The 18,667-nt window shown below is 40.2% G+C and overlaps 1 protein-coding gene and 1 pseudogene across 9 annotated transcripts in view; one reads left to right on the top strand and one right to left on the bottom strand.

Moving 5' to 3' along the window:
* The window catches only part of LOC105478175 (RALBP1 associated Eps domain containing 2), a 195,528-nt gene that overhangs the window by 148,676 nt on the left and 28,185 nt on the right, over positions 1-18,667 (top strand). For all 9 annotated transcript variants that reach the window (XM_011735231.3, XM_011735230.3, XM_011735236.3 and 6 more), the window contains one exon: positions 5,404-5,465. In XM_011735231.3, coding sequence (XP_011733533.2) covers positions 5,404-5,465 — 62 coding nt within the window. The remainder of the gene's footprint in view (positions 1-5,403; positions 5,466-18,667) is intronic.
* On the bottom strand, positions 1,854-2,404 carry LOC105478174 (chromobox protein homolog 1 pseudogene; annotated as a pseudogene).

The following is an 18,667-nucleotide window of genomic DNA, read 5'->3' as shown; positions in this document are numbered from 1 at the left end:
GAAAACTCCAGGCTCAGGTGGCTCTCCTGGGAAAATTTTTACTTGATATTCAAGAAAAAATTTCCAATCTTATACAACCTATTTAAGAGTATAAACAGGGCATGGTAGGGGGTGGGGGCTGGTGCTGTCCACCTGAATGAAGCATAATAGAGGACCATATGAGAAAGGACATCACTTGCCAGTCTCACTCATGAAGATAGTTGCAAAAATCCTAAACAAAATATCAGCTAACCAAATCTAGCAGATACAAAAACCTGACCAAGTTGAGATTATCCAGGTCTGCAAGGGTGTTTTAATATTAGACAATCCAGAATGTAATTTACCACATTAACAAATTATAAGGAAAAAATCATACCATCATCTCAGTGGCTGGAGTTATAGCTCCGATTAAAATCCAACAACAAATTATCCTGAAAAGAAGTCTCAAAATAAGGATAGGAATTTTCATAATAATCTATTTCTTTTCAGGGATTATAAATCTATAGTTTTATTAAGATAAAAACTGACAGTGTGGTATGACGTTTACATTCAAACAAAGTTTTCAAAGAAATCTAACACATGCCTAAAAAGATTTTACAATGTAGCTCTAGATCCAAGTCTAGATGATATCAAGAACTGATGAATCTCACGACTCAAGACAGAGCATTTTGGGTATCAGTTACTTCTTAGGATTTCTTAAAAAGTGGTTTTATTTGTTTTTTTTGTGTGTGTGTGTTTTAAAGTGAATCACTGCCCAGTATGAAAGTTTAATCTTCTCCTGAGACCAAGAGTTTTGAAATCATTCAACTCTTGAATCAATTCAGTGAAACTTGTGCTATCAGTGACTGAACCCTGCCACCAATGGTTTCAGTGTTCAAAGCTCAAAAAAGAGAATGGCTGCAAAAGTTCTCCCAACTAAGAGCGTGGGCCCTTTACTTTCCCTCCTGTCTTACCATCTCCTCTACCACCCCAACACCTCAGCCAGTGGCTAGGGTGAACAAGCTGATATTTATAACTTCATTATTGGAAAAGAAAGTGTCTTCTAATTTCAGGAATTAGTACCTCTGAGGCAGAATGATCTGCTTGTACTATACACTCTCCAATAAAAGACCTTCCTTCCTCAGTCAATTTCCATCTCCAAAATGGCAACTCTGGTAACTTATTAACTGGCTTAGTCCTTTGTGGGACTAAGTGCATTAAGTTTAGGCAGGAAACACTTTGGCTTATAGATTTCAGACATTCACAGCTTTTAAACAGTCTCTCACAGTCCGTATTTATGGTGCCAGTGACATTTTTTTCAAAGGTAAAATATTCTGGACATAGAAGCAAATCATTAGTTTTCTGTTCTTTGCATTGCTTCACATTTCCCCTATCAGGCCCCAAATTTTAATCAAAATGATGCTACCCATCTTCCTTTCCCCCCTTCCCATTACTCCCTCTCCCACATAATACACCAGTAATAGCCAAAAACTACACATGTGCTACGCTGTAAAAATGCAGAGTTAACACTATTGGGAAGAAAGTTGTGCATTGCGGAGATGCTCTTTGATTATCTACAGTATGTTTTTGCTCTCCCACACACCCAGTTCTACAAGTTTTGTCCTTCATAGAGGGTCCTTTGCTTTTTCTCAGCAAAGCGCAGAAAAGGTTGCTTTGAAGCACTTATCCCCCTCCCCTCCACTGAGATGGATGTGCAAACTATACAGCTTGGAATGGCTTTAAAACACTTGGGCTGCTGCAGGGCACAGAAACAATACTGGCTCTTCAAAGGGCATCTTCTCAAGCCACCTCTGTGGTGTTAAGACAAGTAGAACTTCTTTCCTTCCCACTTGAAACCCACAGTCAGATGTGACAGGGACTGGTACTCAGGAGAGTTAATTCTTGTCATCTTTTTTGTCATCATCCTCTTTGGGGTAGGAATGCCATGTCAGCCTTTCCTCATAGAAGGGTATGACAACCCGTGGGCATTTGACATTGACTTCCTTGGCAGGGACCAGGTCAGCCTCATCAGAGTTTTTCCCTTTCATCAGGAACATGAACTCTCCAGTGGAGTCTGTAGCTCCAATAATCTGCTCCGGCTCCAAACCCCAAGCAAAGACTCGTGACTTTTCTGACTCTTCTTTCTTCTTCTTTGGTTTGCTCTCCTCTCCCTTATCTTCAGAATCATAATCAGCTTTGTGCTCACCTCCCTATGATTTATCTGTCTCATGTGCTGTTTTCTGTGACGGCAGAAACTCATGAGGTCGGGGCAATCTAGGTTCTCTTCTGGCTCCCATGTGTTGTCCTCATCTGAGAACCCCTTCCACTTTAGAAGGTACTCCACTTTGCCCTTTACCACTGGGTGGAGAACTTTTTCCACCACATATTCCTGTTCCTCCTCTTCTAGCACCTCCTCCACTTTCTTCTTGTTTTGTTTTTTCCCCATAGCATGCGCCAGCTTTCTGGTGTAAAGGGTGATGCTGCTCAGAGCAGCACCCAAGAGCCAGAGAGGAATCGGTGCTGCACTACTGGCGCATCAGGTCAGCCGCGGGAGTGGCGCTCAGAAAAGCAGCAAGGGTAGCCGCAGTGGAGCCCCTCACTGAAATGGCGTACCACAGGCCTCAGCCAACGGCACTCCCCTCAGCCGAACAAAAGAGACTTGCACTCTGTGCTGCCCACTACCCGCTGGCCACACCGCCTTCATAATCTGTTAAAGGGTATCTACAACATACCTACAGCAAACACCAACACCATACCCTGTGGTGAGCTAGTAAATGCTCCCCTTTGAGATCAAGAAAAGACAAGAATGCCCATTATCGCCATTGAAATTCAACTTTTACAGTAGATAATTCTAACTAGGTAAGACTGGAAAAATAAAAAACATGGCAAAGGTACTGAAAAGATGAAACAAAGCTGCTCTTAATATTTAATATGGTTGGGCACAGTAGCTGATACCTGTAATCCCAACACTTTAGGAGGCCAAGGTGGGAGGACTTCTTGAGCCCAGGAGTTTGAGACTGCAGTGTTAATGATCATGCCACTGCACTCCAGCCCGGGCAACAGAGTGATATCCTGTCAAGTATAATATTTTTTATAGAAGTGTGGGAGCTTCCTCCCCAAAAATGCTCTCAGAATTTAATGAGGAAAATAACCTATGCCAACTCTTACAATGAGAGATTCACAGTGAACAACGGACACATACTTGTGATACCATTTTGTTGCTTGAAGCTCAATTGTGAGAAACTAAAACAGGATTCCATATTAAATGGCTTCAGTCTTTTACCCCATTTCTTCTTCTTATTTGGGGCAGTTTCTGATAAACCCCAATAAATGGTGTTGTAGGTGACATGCTTTTATCTAAAAGTGTATTCAGAAATAGATGCACACATCATCTTTTAGAAGAGCAGGGTATTTGTCTTTTAAAAAAATTAAATCATACAAAAGAACTTAATGAGATTCGAATCAGGATCTAAATACTGTTTCTAATAACTCTCAAGGCAGTGAGTAGGGACAGTCAGCCACAGGGCTTACCTGGTTGGTTTCTCTCTCTCAGGGGTCACTGTCTTTTGTTGTCTGGTTTTCTAGTGCCTTGAAAACTGTTGTTTCATATATATTTTTTTCTATGTGTCTTTGGTTGTTTTAAATGGGTGGGTAAATCTGCTTTCTGTTACTTCATCTTGGCTGGAAGCAGAAGTCAATTTAATTAAATGGCTCATCATATCTTGTATAGTCCTCTTTTTTGTTAATAAAGAGTTGTTTTAACACACATTAATACAATTGCTTCGCCTTTCCCTTAGAAGCTTGCATAGATTTATTTTATTTTATTTTATTTATTTATGAATGAGACAGGTTCTCACTCTGTTGCCCAGGCTGGAGTGCAGTGGCACAATCATGGCTCACTGAAGCTTCGACTCCTGGGTTCAAGTGATCCTCCCGTCTCAACCTCCCAAGTAGCTGGGACTACAGGCGTGCATTACCAAGCCTGGCTAATTTTTGTATTTTTTGTAGATAAGGGGTTTCTCCACATTGCCCATGCCAGTCTCAAACTCCTGAGCTCAAGGGATCCGCCTACCTTGGCCTCCCAAAGTGCTAGGACTACAGCATGAGCCACCATGCCTGGCCTGTTTCATTTATTTTGAAAGTAAATTAATTTTAAAGGTCCAATCTGTGAGGATCTAAAGACTAGGAACCCTGAGATGAATAATTCCTGAAGACTTTCAGCATTCTCTCCTGCTGTGTGCTTTGTTATTGACAGCTGTTCAAGGTCTCACCACCTCTGGAGTTTTGACCCACCAATGTGTTTCATAAATTTTAATGAAAGACAGATTGAGAGAAATCATAGATAGGCACACATGATTGTACAGTATCCATGCACTGGCTCAAAATGAAAATCTCTGTGATATTACCCTGAGTTACATTTGTGGAACACACTAAACTCCGTCTTCTAGCTTGTCTGATCCAGCTAGCTAAGGGAAATCAACAGTAATTTGCAAAATCTTTTATATTCTTGGTACATTGCTCTGATTTATTTTTTAAGGCACAGAAGATTGTCCAAATGCATAGTACAAATTTGCAAATAAACTACATATAGTTATTTGGATGATGGTGTTTTTCTAAGGAGTTTGTAAAGAATGTGGTTTAACTTGCCAGTGTGTAATGCTAAACTTATTTCTTGTGTGTTATTATGAACTTTATTTATAATTTCATAGCAGCTGTTTATTTTCACTGCTAAGGTACAATTCAGATGTTCTTGGCTTAACCCAGTATTCTCTGTATCTCACAAAATTTCAAGTTAGACTGGTACTTTGTAAAGACTCTTCAGATGTGGCCAGATTATTTTGGAAACAGCTTTAGATATCCCTGATAATAAATATTAGGGAGAGAAAAAGAAAATGAGGTCTTTGAGGAATACCTAAATATCATTTCAGTCCATCACTGTCAGCCTCCCTCACTGCTTTCAGATCCATTCCCAGGAGCATTTACAGGGTAGCCAAGCTTCCTCATTTGGGTTCCAGCTCCCTTAGTTTCTGTAGCCTACTCGTTGAGCTAATGAGCAGTGTAGTGGCTGAGAGCTGGGGAGAAATATGAGAGAAATCAAAGAAGACCCTTTCTGACTTTTGTCCTAGATTGTTTGAAACTAAATAACATTAGAATAATGAGGAATTGACCACCTTTCCCATGCTGTGTTTTAGGTGTCTTTTCTGTAGTTTTATTATGTCATCTTAATCATAACAGCCTACATAAATACTTGAGTTTGGGTTAGGATGAAAATGAAAAAGGGATTAGAAATAACATGTACTCTTTTTTCTTAAGCCTTCAGAAGGATTGTAAAAACTTAAAGATGTTAAGTGCAAATGCCATTGCCATTCCAAGTTAACAAGCGTAAGAGTTTTTTGTTGTTTGTTTTTGGGGGTGATCCTTAACAGTATGTGTTTTTCTTTTTAGCTACCAAGTCAGGATTGTTACCCCCACCACCTGCGCTCCCTCCGAGACCTTGTCCATCACAGGTAGGAGACATATTTGATTTATGTAAACTGTTCGGTGATAGGGAAGTTGTCCTATCGCTGTGCTTCTTTGCAAGGGTTGATCGCCATAGATCAGGTCCATGAGATTCCCAAGCTGTTACCCTGTGAAGAGAGCAGAGAGTGGTTTAATTTATTCTCATCCAGCCAGCTCCCCAGCCTCACGTGGAAAAAGGAAGTTTCCTCAATAAGCCACCAAGCATACATATAGTAGTTCACTCTTGGTTGTCCAGGGGTACATCTGTTTTCATCCCCAGAGAAGAGTAGAAGAAGGGGCCTCTCTCTGATTGGAGGTAGGACATGGGTTTTCTGTATAGTATGTGCAATCTGAGTGCCTATATTTTCGTCAGCACTTTAGGAGCTGTGTTAATTCTACATAAACGAAAAATAACTGGTTATCAACATGGGGTTAGTGCCATGGTTTTGGACTATGGTGCTTTCTTTAGGATGGTACTTTTCCTCAGAACAAAAAGCTGAAATAGCAGGAGTGGGAGAGCATGTCATCAAGATCTGTTTTACCCCTAAATTAATTCTGCCTTATTTACATGTGCCACTATGGCCTTACTCATCAATACTTTGCAGAGCTGAAAATGAGAAGGAAACAGTAAATCCATGGAGTGTGGTATATGGTGCTACAGATCTTTCCTTTTATTAATTGCTGCTGAAGAAACTTTCTATCTTTAAAGACCCTTTCTGATTTTTGGCAGAAAATGTTGGGAAATTTCTCAGTAGACAGTCTCTGTTTCTACTTCATTGTTCTGGGTGGTTCAGAGCTATCCTTCCATATGGGGACATCTCAGGACTCATGAGTCACTGAAACCACTTTTAACACATGCTTGTCCTTCTTTCAGTGAATGAAATGGTTTTTAGCATCCACTCAACCTTGAGATGCAAATACTATGAGGTATTGGCTTCCTGCTTTAGTGTGAAGGGTAATAAAAAGCCCATTTCTTCCTGACCTGCATATAAACCAGCGAGAACTCCTTTCCAGGATCTAACATTGGCCTTAAGAGATATTGGTTGAACCGTCAACAAGTATTTATTGAGTCCCTGCTGTATATCTAATGCCAAACCTTAGTTTTGCCCTAAGCCTTTCCTTGGCTGTAATTTCTTCTCATTCAAATTATTAGCTATGTCTATTGAGCATCTCCAATAATTCAGGCTTTGTGCTAAGTGCTTTCAGTGCATTATTTAATCCTCACAAAAGCCCTCTGAGGTAGATACAGGTACTAATACTATCCCTTTTTTACAGATAAGGAAGTTGAAGTATACAGGAGCTAAGCAAGTTACCCAAGGTGGCATAGCTAGTAAATGGTAGAGCCAGCTCCCAAATTGCTGTCTGTCTCCTAAAGGCCCCTCCTGTTACCATCACTGGAGTCTAAGGGTCTATGTATACAGCCAGACAGCAGATCCATTGCACTTGCAATGGAGGCTTTCATCACAGGCCCCTAAGGAGGACCTTGATGAGATGAGGCTCCTGCTCCACACCAACAGCAAACCTGGACTTTGTCACAACAAAATGAGCAGGCATTTGCTAGCTGCTAGTTCACGCCTGGGGCTTGAGAGTCACTTGGTTGAATGCATGGAAGACCTGTCTGAAAGGGCTTTTGTAACCAACCTCCTAGCTTTCTCTTGCTGTACAAATGCCAGTAGTTACTTCCTGGTCCCAAAATATGCTGCTGCTATTGGCAGTCTTCATCTGAGGTGCTTGAGGTGGGCTTCTTGCCTGCTTTTGGAGCTTAGTCACCAAAGATCTGAGTGGGGGAACTGGGAATTCTCTAGTCACTGTTAATGAATGAGTCTGCTTCTTTGTCTACTAGATTTCCCATCACAATATAAACAGTGAGCCCACTACTCAGCCTAAGCCTCCGGCTCAGCTGCCTAACTATGGAGATTTCAGATTTTAGGAACAGGTGTGTAAGAAACAGAGGCAGAAGATCCACATTCCATTTCTCTCCCCTATTCCCTCCTTTCACCCACTGTAAGTGGGACACACATATTCAAATATATGAAGTCCTGGGCAATAAACACATGGTTATATCTAGTTTTTATGCCATGTCAAGTTGATATTGACCCTAGGAGAGTCTTAACTAACCACTTGTATGGGATACCTATATATTCTAGTCTTTCCCAAACTGCTTGTGATAAAACAGTCTCTGGGAGATATTAATAGGGCTCTGTGGTACAGATTTGCAGACTGCTGCCCCTCTACCCCTCTGGGAGAGTCGCTGTGCAAGTGAGCTCACTAAAGGCTTTGGAGGCCCACAGTTAAGTAAAGCTGGTAAATTTTGTTAAAGCCAGCGATTTCCTAGCTTCTTTGACCATTGATATCTTTATTTATAAAATACCTGTTAGGATACAAAATCAGTGTGCAAAAAGCACAAGCATTCCTTTACACCAAGAACAGGCAAGCAGAGAGCCAAATTATGAATGAACTCCCATTCACAATCACTACAAAGAGATTAAAATACCTAGGAATACAGCTAACAAGGGATGTGAAGGACCTCTTCAGGGAGAACTACAAACCACTGCTCAAGAAAATTAGAGAGGACATGAACAAATGGAAAAACATTCCATCCTTATGGATAGGAAGAATCAATATCGTGAAAATGGCCTTATTGCCCGAAGTAATTTTTTTTTTTGAGACGGAGTCTCACATTGTCACCCAGGCTGGAGTGCAGTGGTGTGATCTCGGCTTACTGCAAGCTCCACCTCCTGGGTTCATGCCATTCTCCTGCCTCAGCCTCCCAAATAGCTGGGACTACAGGTGCCCGCCACCACGCCCAGCTAATTTTTTGTATTTTTTAGTAGAGACGGGATTTAACTGTGTTAGCCAGGATGATCTCGATCTCCTGACCTCATGATCCACCCACCTCGGCCTCCCAAAGTGCTGAGATTACAGGTGTGAGCCACTGCGCCTGGCTGCCCAAAGTAATTTATAGATTCAATGATATTCCCATCAAACTACCATTGACATTCTTCACAGAGTTAGAAAAAACTATTTCAAATTTCATATGGAATCAAAGAAGACCCCATATAGCCAAGACAATCCTAAGCAAAAAGAACAAAGCTAGAGGCATCATGCTACCTGACTTCAAACTATTCTACAAGGCTACAGTAACCAAAAGAGCATGGTACTAGTATCAAAACAGACATATAGACCAATGGAGCAGAACAGAGACCTCAGAAATAACACCACACATCTACAACCATTTGATCTTTGACAAACCTGACAAAAACAAGCAATGGGGAAAGGATCAAAGGTCAAAATAAAGGGCTCTATTTTAAAGTCAAATCAGGTTCTGATAAATTTATCATTTGGCCTAGATAACATTGTTTTAAATTTGTCAAGGTTGAATATTCAAGTGGAATGCTTGTTTTGTGTAATATATTTTTCCTTTGTTAGCTTTGGCAGTACCTTTTACTATAGGTTCCCTAGTTGTAGAATTGGTTCATAAATTGCTCAGAGCTACTCGTATCTCTGGATTCACGTATCATGAAGAAACAATTCTGTTTCAGACCAACTTGTGTTGGTTGAATCTCAAGAGTTTTGGAAGTTCTCTTATGAGGATTTCTTAAATTTGAAAACTACTATTCTCAAGTAGTTAGGGATCATAGACAGACAGACCAAACCTGGCTTTCCAGGTTTTAAGTAGATAAGAAAAATGAGTTTGTACATTTGCAATATGCATACAGAGATATATAAAGATCGTTTCTACATACACCAAAAGCATATTATTCTTTTATCAAGTGAGAGAGATGGAGTATAGGTTTTCAGCATAACATGCAGTTTAGCTGGCTCGTACTTATTCAAGCCAGTGATATGAACATCTGGATTAAGTTATACAGATGGGGCCCTGGAGTTAGGAAAAGGAATAAATTAAAAGAAACATCTTTTTATTTTTCATACTATAGGTAAGATCAAGAAGAACCTAGTGACTATATACACAATTAAGTAGTTTGTGTTTCACATTTTCCTGTGGCAAGACTAGAGACTAGGGCATGGTCTTTTGGCTCAGCTCTGAAGAGGTGACATTTTTTTTTTAAAGACTTATTTATAGCATAAATAACCAAAAAGCAATTAAAGTAAACTATTTCATATAGAGCAGTGCGTTCTTTTGTGTTTTTGTTTGTTTGTTTGTTTTTGTTTTCTTAAGACGAGGTCTCGCTGTGTCACCCAGGCTGGAGTGCGGTGGCATGTTCAGGGCTTACTGCAGCCTTGACCTCCCAGGCTCAAGTGATCTTCCCACCTCAGCCTAAAGTATTGGGGATTACAGGCATATGCTACTGTGTCCAGCCTAGAGCAGTGTTAAAGTGAGAGTTAAATGTATTAGTCCACTGTTTGTGTCATTTTAATAAATCCAGTAAATTGCCATCTATAGAGTTTGTGTTTATTCTTTTTTTTTTTTTGAGACAGAGTTTCGCTCTGTCGCCCAGGCTGGAGTGCAGTGGTGCGATCTCGGCTCACTGCAAGCTCCGCCTCCCGGGTTCACGCCATTCTCCTGCTTCAGCCTCCCGAGTAGCTGGGACTACAGGCGCCCGCCACCACGCCCGGCTAATTTTTTGTATTTTGTTTAGTAGAGATGGGGTTTCACCATGTTAGCCAGCCTGGTCTCGAACTCCTGACCTCGTGATCCCCCCGCCTCGGCCTCCCAAAGTGCTGGGATTACAGGTGTGAGCCACTACGCCCAGCCTAATTCTGTATTTTTAGTAGAGATGGGGGTTTCACCATGTTGGCCAGGCTGGCCTCGAACTCCTGACCTCGTGATCTGCCCGCTTCAGCGTCTCAAAGTGCTGGGATTACTGGCATAAGCCACTGTGCCCCATGAGTTTGTGTTTATTCAGTAGGTCCGTTATCTGCTAAGGGACTATTTGGTACTTCAGTAGCTAAGTCCTTTTAATTGTGTTGATCTCATGACAGTTTTCTTTTTTTTTTTTTTTGAGACAGAGTCTCGCTTAGTCGCCCAGGCTGGAGTGCAGTGGCGCGATCTCGGCTCACTGCAAGCTCCGCCTCCCGGGTTCACGCCATTCTCCTGCCTCAGCCTCCCGAGTAGCTGGGACTACAGGCGCCCGCCGCCTCGCCCGGCTAATTTTTTGCATTTTTAGTAGAGACGGGGTTTCACAGTGTTAGCCAGGATGGTCTCGATCTCCTGACCTTGTGATCCACCCGCCTCGGCCTCCCAAAGTGCTGGGATTACAGGCGTGAGCCACCGCGCCCGGCCATGACAGTTTTCTTACGGCAATTGTGATAGAGCCACAGCTTCAGTGTAACTATCTTTAATAAAGAAAAGATTTTGGGGGTGTAAAACATTATCTTTTAAGTTTTCTATTAGCACCACATTTGATGAATTGGGGTTCCCTGCAGACTAACGTGCTCAGAGTTTTCCTATTTCTGCCACTAATTTCTCACCTTATATGTAACAAAGTATTCCTCACTAGCAATGTAATGAGTACTAAAAATAGCACTGGAAGGTGAAAGCGCTGTGGGAGAAGCATTTGATGAATACCTTTAAGCTTAGAGAGACCAAGAAGACTCATGGAAGGGGTGAGATGACCAATAAAATTAGTTTTAAAGAAACAAGAGAACTTTTATTTTTAGCTGGCTAAAAGATGCAGAGCTTTACTGCAGGAAAAAAACAAAACAAAACAAAAAAAACAAAAAAACCCCAAATGCAGAGAAACAGGCATGCAAGAGGTCCTGGCATGTTTGAGAAGCTGCCTGAGATTTAGAAAGCCAGATTGTAGGGAAAATGGCTGTAGTGTTCTGGAAGTGGCCACGGGGAGCAAGCCTCCTACTCACTTCTAGTTCCATTTCCGGTAGGGCTGTGGGAGAGAAACAGCCCCTTCCAACGGAGTTCCGTCTGGGGAGCAGAAACTGACGGAAGGACAGGGTTTTAGTTAGCCCAGTGGTTCTCACCCGTGGCTGCACAGTGGAATCATCTGGGGGAGCTTTAAACCTGCTGAGGCCTGGAGCCCCTCCCAGAGATTTTGGTATGGAGTGCTGAGGTCCGGCCACTGGGAGTTTTAAAAACCTCCCCAGGTGATTCTGAAGTGCAGCCAGAGTTGAGAAGCACTGAATTAGGGCAAGAGGAAGGAATAGAGAAGAGGTTGAGAATATAGGGAATTTTATTGATGAGTTCTTATAGGGCACAATGAAAGGGGTTCTGGAGTTGGGGAGGCATGAGGTCAGCTTAGGGGATGTACTCAGACCCTATGGGGACAAGAACTCAGATCACAGGGGATGGCCTGGGAGTCAAGGGATTCTTGTGGTGACTCTTGTGAACAGGGCTAGAGGATGTGACAGGAAGGTCCTGCTGGAAGAACTAGTCACTGTGTGCCTCAGGTCCTGTGTATACTGCTGTGAGAGGCTAGCCATGAACACAGATGGCCTCGAGAGGAAACCAGAACAACTGTGGTCCATTCAGTTAATTCCTCATCTAACTTCGTCGTCTGGCTAAAATCAGTTCCTGAAAGTGATATCGAACCCAATAGGAATATGGTAATCATGCTACTTTTTTCAAAGACAAATTTTTAAGATACAACTTTTTATAAAATACTACATTTGTTTTATTTGGAAGTAAAAACTGCAGCTCACTTAAACTCAAATGGCAGTTGGTAGGCCCTGAATTTGTGAAATATTCAATACCATTTTTAATACTGTATCCTTTGAATTAATATCCTGTCATTTAAATTATTCTTTCCACAAGTTAATACACAGTTGATGATTCAAAATAGTAAATTCTTCTGGGAGAAATTAAGAGTTTTAGACCACACACACTCTTTTTGGTGGGGCGGGGGGAATTTCTGCTGATTATGTAAGTCTCTTACAGGGCTATCTAATCCATTTTTAAATGTAAGTGTTATTAAAGCATAACATATATACTGAATCTATTTTTAACACATACTAAATCAGTTTTTAAGATAGTAAAGTGAAGTACAGGTTGAGTACTCCTTGTCTGAAATGCTTGGGACCAGAAGTGGCTTAGATTTCAGATTTTTTTTTTTATTTTGGAATATCTGCATTACACTTACCTAGTTGACCATCTCAGATCTGAAAATCCAAAATCCTAAATGCTCCAGTGAGTGTTTCCTTTGAGTGTCATGTTGGTATTCAAAAAGTTTTGGGAGGCTGAGGCAGGTGGATCACCTGAGGTCAGGAGTTCGAGACCAGCCTGGCCAACATGGTTAAACCCTGTCTCTACTAAAAAAAAAAAATACAAAAATTAGCCAGGCAGGGTGGCAGGCACCTGTAGTCCCAGCTACTCAGGAGGCTGAGGCAGGAGAATCTCTTGAACCTGCAAGGCGGAGGTTGCAGTGAGCCAAGACCACGACATTGCACTCCAGCCTAGGCAACAAGAGCAAAACATTGTCTCAAAAAAAAAAAAAAAAAAAAAAAAAAAAAAGGCCACTTTCAGTGGCTCATGCCTCATCCCAGTACTTTGGGAGGCTAAAGCGGGCAGATCACCTAAGGTCAGGAGTTCAAGACCAGCTGACCAACATGGTGAAACCCCATCTCTACTAAAAATACAAAAATTAGCCTGGCATGATGGTACATGCCTGGCGTGATGGTACATGCCCAGCTACTCGGGAGGCTGAGGCAGGAGAATTGCTTGAACCCAGGAGGTGGAGGTTGCAGTGAGCTGAGATCGAGCCACTGCACTCCAGCCTAGGTGACATAGCGAGACTCTGTCTCAACAACAACAACAACAACAAAAGTTTTGGGTTTTGGATCATTTTGGATTTTGCATTTTCGAATTTTGGATACTTAACCTGTATCATATTGTCAACTTTCAAATATCTATAAGAAAATAGCAAGAAACATTAATGTAAACAATAGAGAAATGTCACTGCTTTTAAAACTGCATGTTTGTTTTTTCTTTATCAAATTAAAATTCCATGAATAAACACCAAACATCATGAAATCTCTTGCTATAATATATTCAAATGACCTCATGTAATGTATAAAAGTCATTGAATCACCTTAATGTACTGCCTGTTAAAGCATATTTATGAACTTCCAAAGGTATATACAACATCCTAATTTTTACTCATCAAAATATGAATTTAATATGTATCAAGATAGTTTCTATTTATGCATGTATTAGAAAATCAGAAATTATTCCAAAGTGAATTTATAAACATATATCACCTAAGATGCCACCTTCATTTTCTTCCAAAGTGTTACTTTGTTCTGTCCTATGCTGTAGATTAGCTGAAAATCACAACATGTTAATGAGTATTTCAGTGATTAAGGAAAGAAGATATAAACCAAGAATGTACCTTCAGCTGTGATGATGAAAGAACATACAGAAAGCTGTACTACACTGTGCTGAATGTAGTAATATGAATGTGTCTGTCTGTGGTCTTGTCCTTAGACCTGCTACTGTGTAGCTCTATGGCTTTGTGGGAATTAAGTTAGTCTCATGGACCTATTGCCCCTTCTATAAAATAAGATTGGACTAGAGGGATCCTACTAGTGCTAAGATGTCTGATTCTATTTTGTATTCTCTGTTCAAGAATTTTTTTTGTAATATAGATAAAACGTCATGAAACACAGTTGAGGGACAAGATAGGTTGGACTAATTTTCCCTGCTCCTCCCTGCTGAGTACAACTAAAACCCCCAGACATACTATAATGGAAAGAGGATTTTTTTTTTTTTTTTTTTTTTTTTGAGACAGGGTCTTGCTCTGTTATCCAGGCTGGAGTGCAGTGGTGCGATCATAGCCCACTGCACCCTCGACCTCCTGGGCTGAAGGGATTCAGCCTCCTGAGTAGCTGGGACTACAGGTCCATGCCACCACACCAAGCTAATGTTTTTATTTTTTGTAGAGACAGGGTCTTCCTGTATTGCCTAGGCTGGTCTCAAATTCCTGACCTCAAGCAATCCTCCCACCTCAGTCTCCCAAAGTCTTGGGATTACAGGTGTGAGCCACCATGCCTGGCTAGAACAAAGACTTTGAAAGGTTTAAAGAGGAAAGAGGACTGGCGTGACAGTGAACTAGAGACTTCAAGTAGACAGAAGACCAGTAAGGAAATAGAAAGCTTGAACAATACCATGCTTCAACTTGATGTAACAGGTAACTATAGAACACCTAGCATCAGCACAATAGACATTTTTCTCAAGTGCACTTGGAATATTCTTCAGGATAGACCATGTGTTAGGCCACAAAACAAGTCTCAATAAATTTAAAAAGATTGAAATTATATTAAACATCTCCTCTGATGTCAGTGGAATGAAACTAGAAATCAATAATAGAAGTAAAATGGAAGATTCACTAATATGTAGAAATTAACGTACTCTTAAAAACACAAAGAAGGAATTATAAGTGAAATTAGAAAATACCTTGAGATGAGTGAAAACAAAATCATACCAAAACCTATGGGATGCAGTGAGAGCAGTACTTGGAGGGAAAGTTTTAGCTATAAACACTTAACATTAAAAAAGAAGAGATCCAAAATCAACAGTTAACTTTACACCTTAAAAAACTGGAAGAAAAAGAGCACACTAAATCTAAAGCTAGCAGGACAGAAATAATAAAGAGTAGAGTGGAGATAAACAAGATAGAGAACAGAAAAACAACAGAGAAAATAGTTGAAAAGTTGATTTTTTGCAAAGATCAACGAAATTGGCAAACCTTTAGCTAGACTGACCAAGAGTATAATTAAGCATGTGTTAACCTCTGGTCAAAATAAAGGGCTCTATTTTAAAGTCAAATCAGGTTCTGATAAATTTGTCATTTGGCCTAGATAACATTGTTTTAAATTTATCAAGGTTGAATATTCAAGTAGAATGCTTGCTTTGTGTAATGTATTTTTCCTTTGTTAACTTTGGCAGTACCTTTTACTATATGTTCCCTAGTTGTAGAATTGGTTCATAGATTGCTCAGAGCTACTCATATCTCCGGATTTATGTATCATGAAGAAACAATTCTGTTTCAGACCAACCTGTGTTGATTGAATCTCAAGAGTTTTGGAAGTTCTCTTATGAGGATTTCTTAAATTTGAAAACTATTCTCAGTTGGCACTGAATGACAAATTCAAAAGGCAAAGGAAATGGCCATAGTGATAAGTGCAAGGAGAAGAGAGGGTGAGAATTAGTAATGAAATACCAGCATTGGAATGGAGGAGAAAGGTATAAGCCTGACCCCCTTCCTTCTTTTTAAAAGAAGCACTCAGCATTTTGTTCTTTATCAACACATGTCTTTAAAATTAATCCTAGTAACTAATTCAAAAGAAAGGAAGAGTTCTATGATGACTTTTATTTTAGTATTATAAATAAAAATAAAAACAATACAGACAACCTTAATGTCTAGGAAGAAGGCACTGGTCAAGGGTAATGTATATCTGCCTAATTCGAATATTAGGCATCTATTAAAATGATTACATGACAAACAGTAGAAAAGAGGGGTAACAGCTGAATACAGAAGTGTTTCCTGATTGTACCGCATAAGTATATGGTACACCTTTGATGGTAAGTTTTTCTCATCTCTGAGGGGTGACCTTGAAGGTTCATGGTGCATGGTAATTGGCCCCTTTCCAGCGGTCAGATTTTAAATTACTTTAGATTAGCCACTGTTCCCTTCCCAGTAGGGTTTTGAGATTCTTAGCTCCTTAGTAAGTTTCTACTAACTCTTTTTTAGGGGTCTAAAGGGATCGCTTAGATAACTCATTTATAATTTACCTATTTTGTCTTGTAACTTGTTTTTATAAGTTTCTGTATTTTGCGAGATTCTGTATGTGTAGTTTTTATTTGAATTGGGGTATCTGTGAAGGTCTCCAGACAGTTCAATACTAAATGTGAAGTGCCTAATGCTAAAATACTTGGAGAAGACTGCTGAGTAAGTGGTAGAAATTTAAATGGCTGTTTTGGTGGGGAAGTTACACAGTTTTTCTTTTAAAAATTTTGTCTTACAATTAAGGATTGGGGAAAAGAAAAAAAAGTCCTCTGATGTGACAACTAGAATAAAACATCATTTGAAGATTTACCAGAATAAAATGACCTTTGGAAACTACTTTTAGAGACCAGCTGTCAGAAATAGTGATAAGACATATTGCATAATTATATTGTTATGATGACTCTAGCAATTGTGAGGTTCAAAGAAATAGTGTACTGAAGTATTATCATCTATTCATTTTTTAAAAATCTATGTTCTTTGGATAGTAAACTCTTATTGCCCTCACTCTTAAATAGTAATTTTGCTGTGTACTGAATTTTAGACTGAAAGTAATTTTTCCTCAGTATTTTGAATGCATTACCTCCTCGTCTACCATTTATTGCTGCCACTGCTCCGGATTGTACTGTCAATCTATTTTTTATTCCTTTGGTGCAGCTTTGTCTTTCCTCTGGGGTGGCTTTTAAAAGTTTATTTTTATTTTCAGCGTTCTGTTTTGATGGCGCTGTGATGGGTCTAAGCATAGATTTAAATTTGTTTATTCCAGGTGACACTTGGCGTGCATGTTCCTTCTGGAAAATCATCTTTAATTTTAGAACATTTAGTGATATCTCTGTGGGTTTTGCTTTTCTACTTATTTCTTCTGTTTTCTTCTTGAACTCAAACTAACTATATTTCTGTCAACACATTTTAAAAAAAATTCTAGTAATGAGTCTTTCATCTTTTTTTTTTTTTCTTTTTTGAGACAGGGTCTTGCTCTGTCACCCAGGCTGTGTGATGGGACAATCCATGGCTCACTGCAGCCTCAACCTCCGGGGCTGAAGCCGTCCTCCCATTTCAGCCTCCCAAGTAGCTGGGACTACAGGTGCATGCCACTACACCTGGCTAGTTTTTTTGTATTTTTTGTAGAGATGGGGTTTTTTCATGTTGCCCAAGCTGGTCTTGAACTCCTGGGCTCAAGCAGTCTTCCCATCTCGACCTCCCAAAGTGGTGGGGTGTACAGATGTGAGCACTGCACCTTGTCACTTTCATCTATTTATGTTGTGATCTTTCTGGGCTTGCTCTGGATGAAATCTTCATCTTCCAAATTAAAAATCCTGTGCATAACTATATAGCCTAGAATTTTTCCTATTCTGTTATTAAGCCTCTATCACTATTCTTTGATTCTAGGTTTTATAATCCATTCTTTTTTATAACAACCTGTTCTTGTTTTACTTTTCCCTATTTTTGTTTTATACCCATCTATGCTTTTTAAAGATCTATTCTCCACTTTTAACTTTGAGGATTCTAAAATACTTATTTTATTTTTAACTTGTTCTATTTTCGTTTTTGTCAGGAGCAAATTTGCCTTTTTTATTTGGCTGTTCTATCATGCTTTTTGGAATTTTGTTTTGTAGGCTTATTTTGAATTGGAGTTCAATTTCATCCTCAGTTCTCTGAGCTCCTCCCTTTCTACCCGTTCAGTGGCTGTCTCTACCAACTATTCCTGGCATCCATGGCCTCCAGTCAAGAGCTGATTCTTATACTTGAAATACAGCACTTCCACTGGTGCAGGTGTCAGGGGTCTTATGGATGGCACCCAATGGTGCTTAGCCCAGAACCAGGCTTCAGTGTTATATCTGCTTCAGTTCCTTTCCTAAGTAGGCAACCCGGAGCATCTCCACAGGCTTCATCTTGGTTTTGCAGCTTCACAGGTAGCAAAGTGATACTTTAGCCTCTGGCATCAGGGAATGAGCTTGGTACCAGTCCCCTGCCTCATGTGGGACATTTAAATCCCTGTTATTAGGAGCTCTCAGCTGCCTCTGTCTGCTTCTGCACCCTCTGCCTGACCTACCACTTTGTGATTTGGCCCCACAGGGACCTGTATCTTGCTTCTGAGTGGGACTGAGTCTTTTAAATTTTAACTCTTCACGCTGACACTCTCACATCTGTCATTGCATATCATTTTATGGAAGGGGAAGTTGAGATTCAGAGAGCAGAAGTTAACTACTTGGACCTCGCAGTTGGTAAGTAAGCCAGCCTACTATAGAAGAAAAGGGCTGGAAAAGGTTTCTGGGGAAGTGCTAGAAATTTAATAAGCATGTAGAGAGAGAGAGAAAAATCATTCACTGTACATCACAAAAATTAACTGTAGATCTGCTAAGTAAAAGTTGATTAAATTTCTACACTCTGTGCCTGCCAATAATCTTCTAAATGTGAACTCTTTCCTACATTAATCTCAAATGCTTATTTTTTTAAAGTGCCTTCCCCAGTGCAGACTTACATTCATCTTAACCAAAATGGCCTTCACATTT

Source organism: Macaca nemestrina, chromosome X (genome assembly GCF_043159975.1).
Source record: "Macaca nemestrina isolate mMacNem1 chromosome X, mMacNem.hap1, whole genome shotgun sequence".
Classification (NCBI taxonomy): Eukaryota; Metazoa; Chordata; class Mammalia; order Primates; family Cercopithecidae; genus Macaca; species Macaca nemestrina.
Note: the sequence above shows the minus strand (reverse complement) of the source record. Positions and strands in the feature narration are given on the sequence as shown.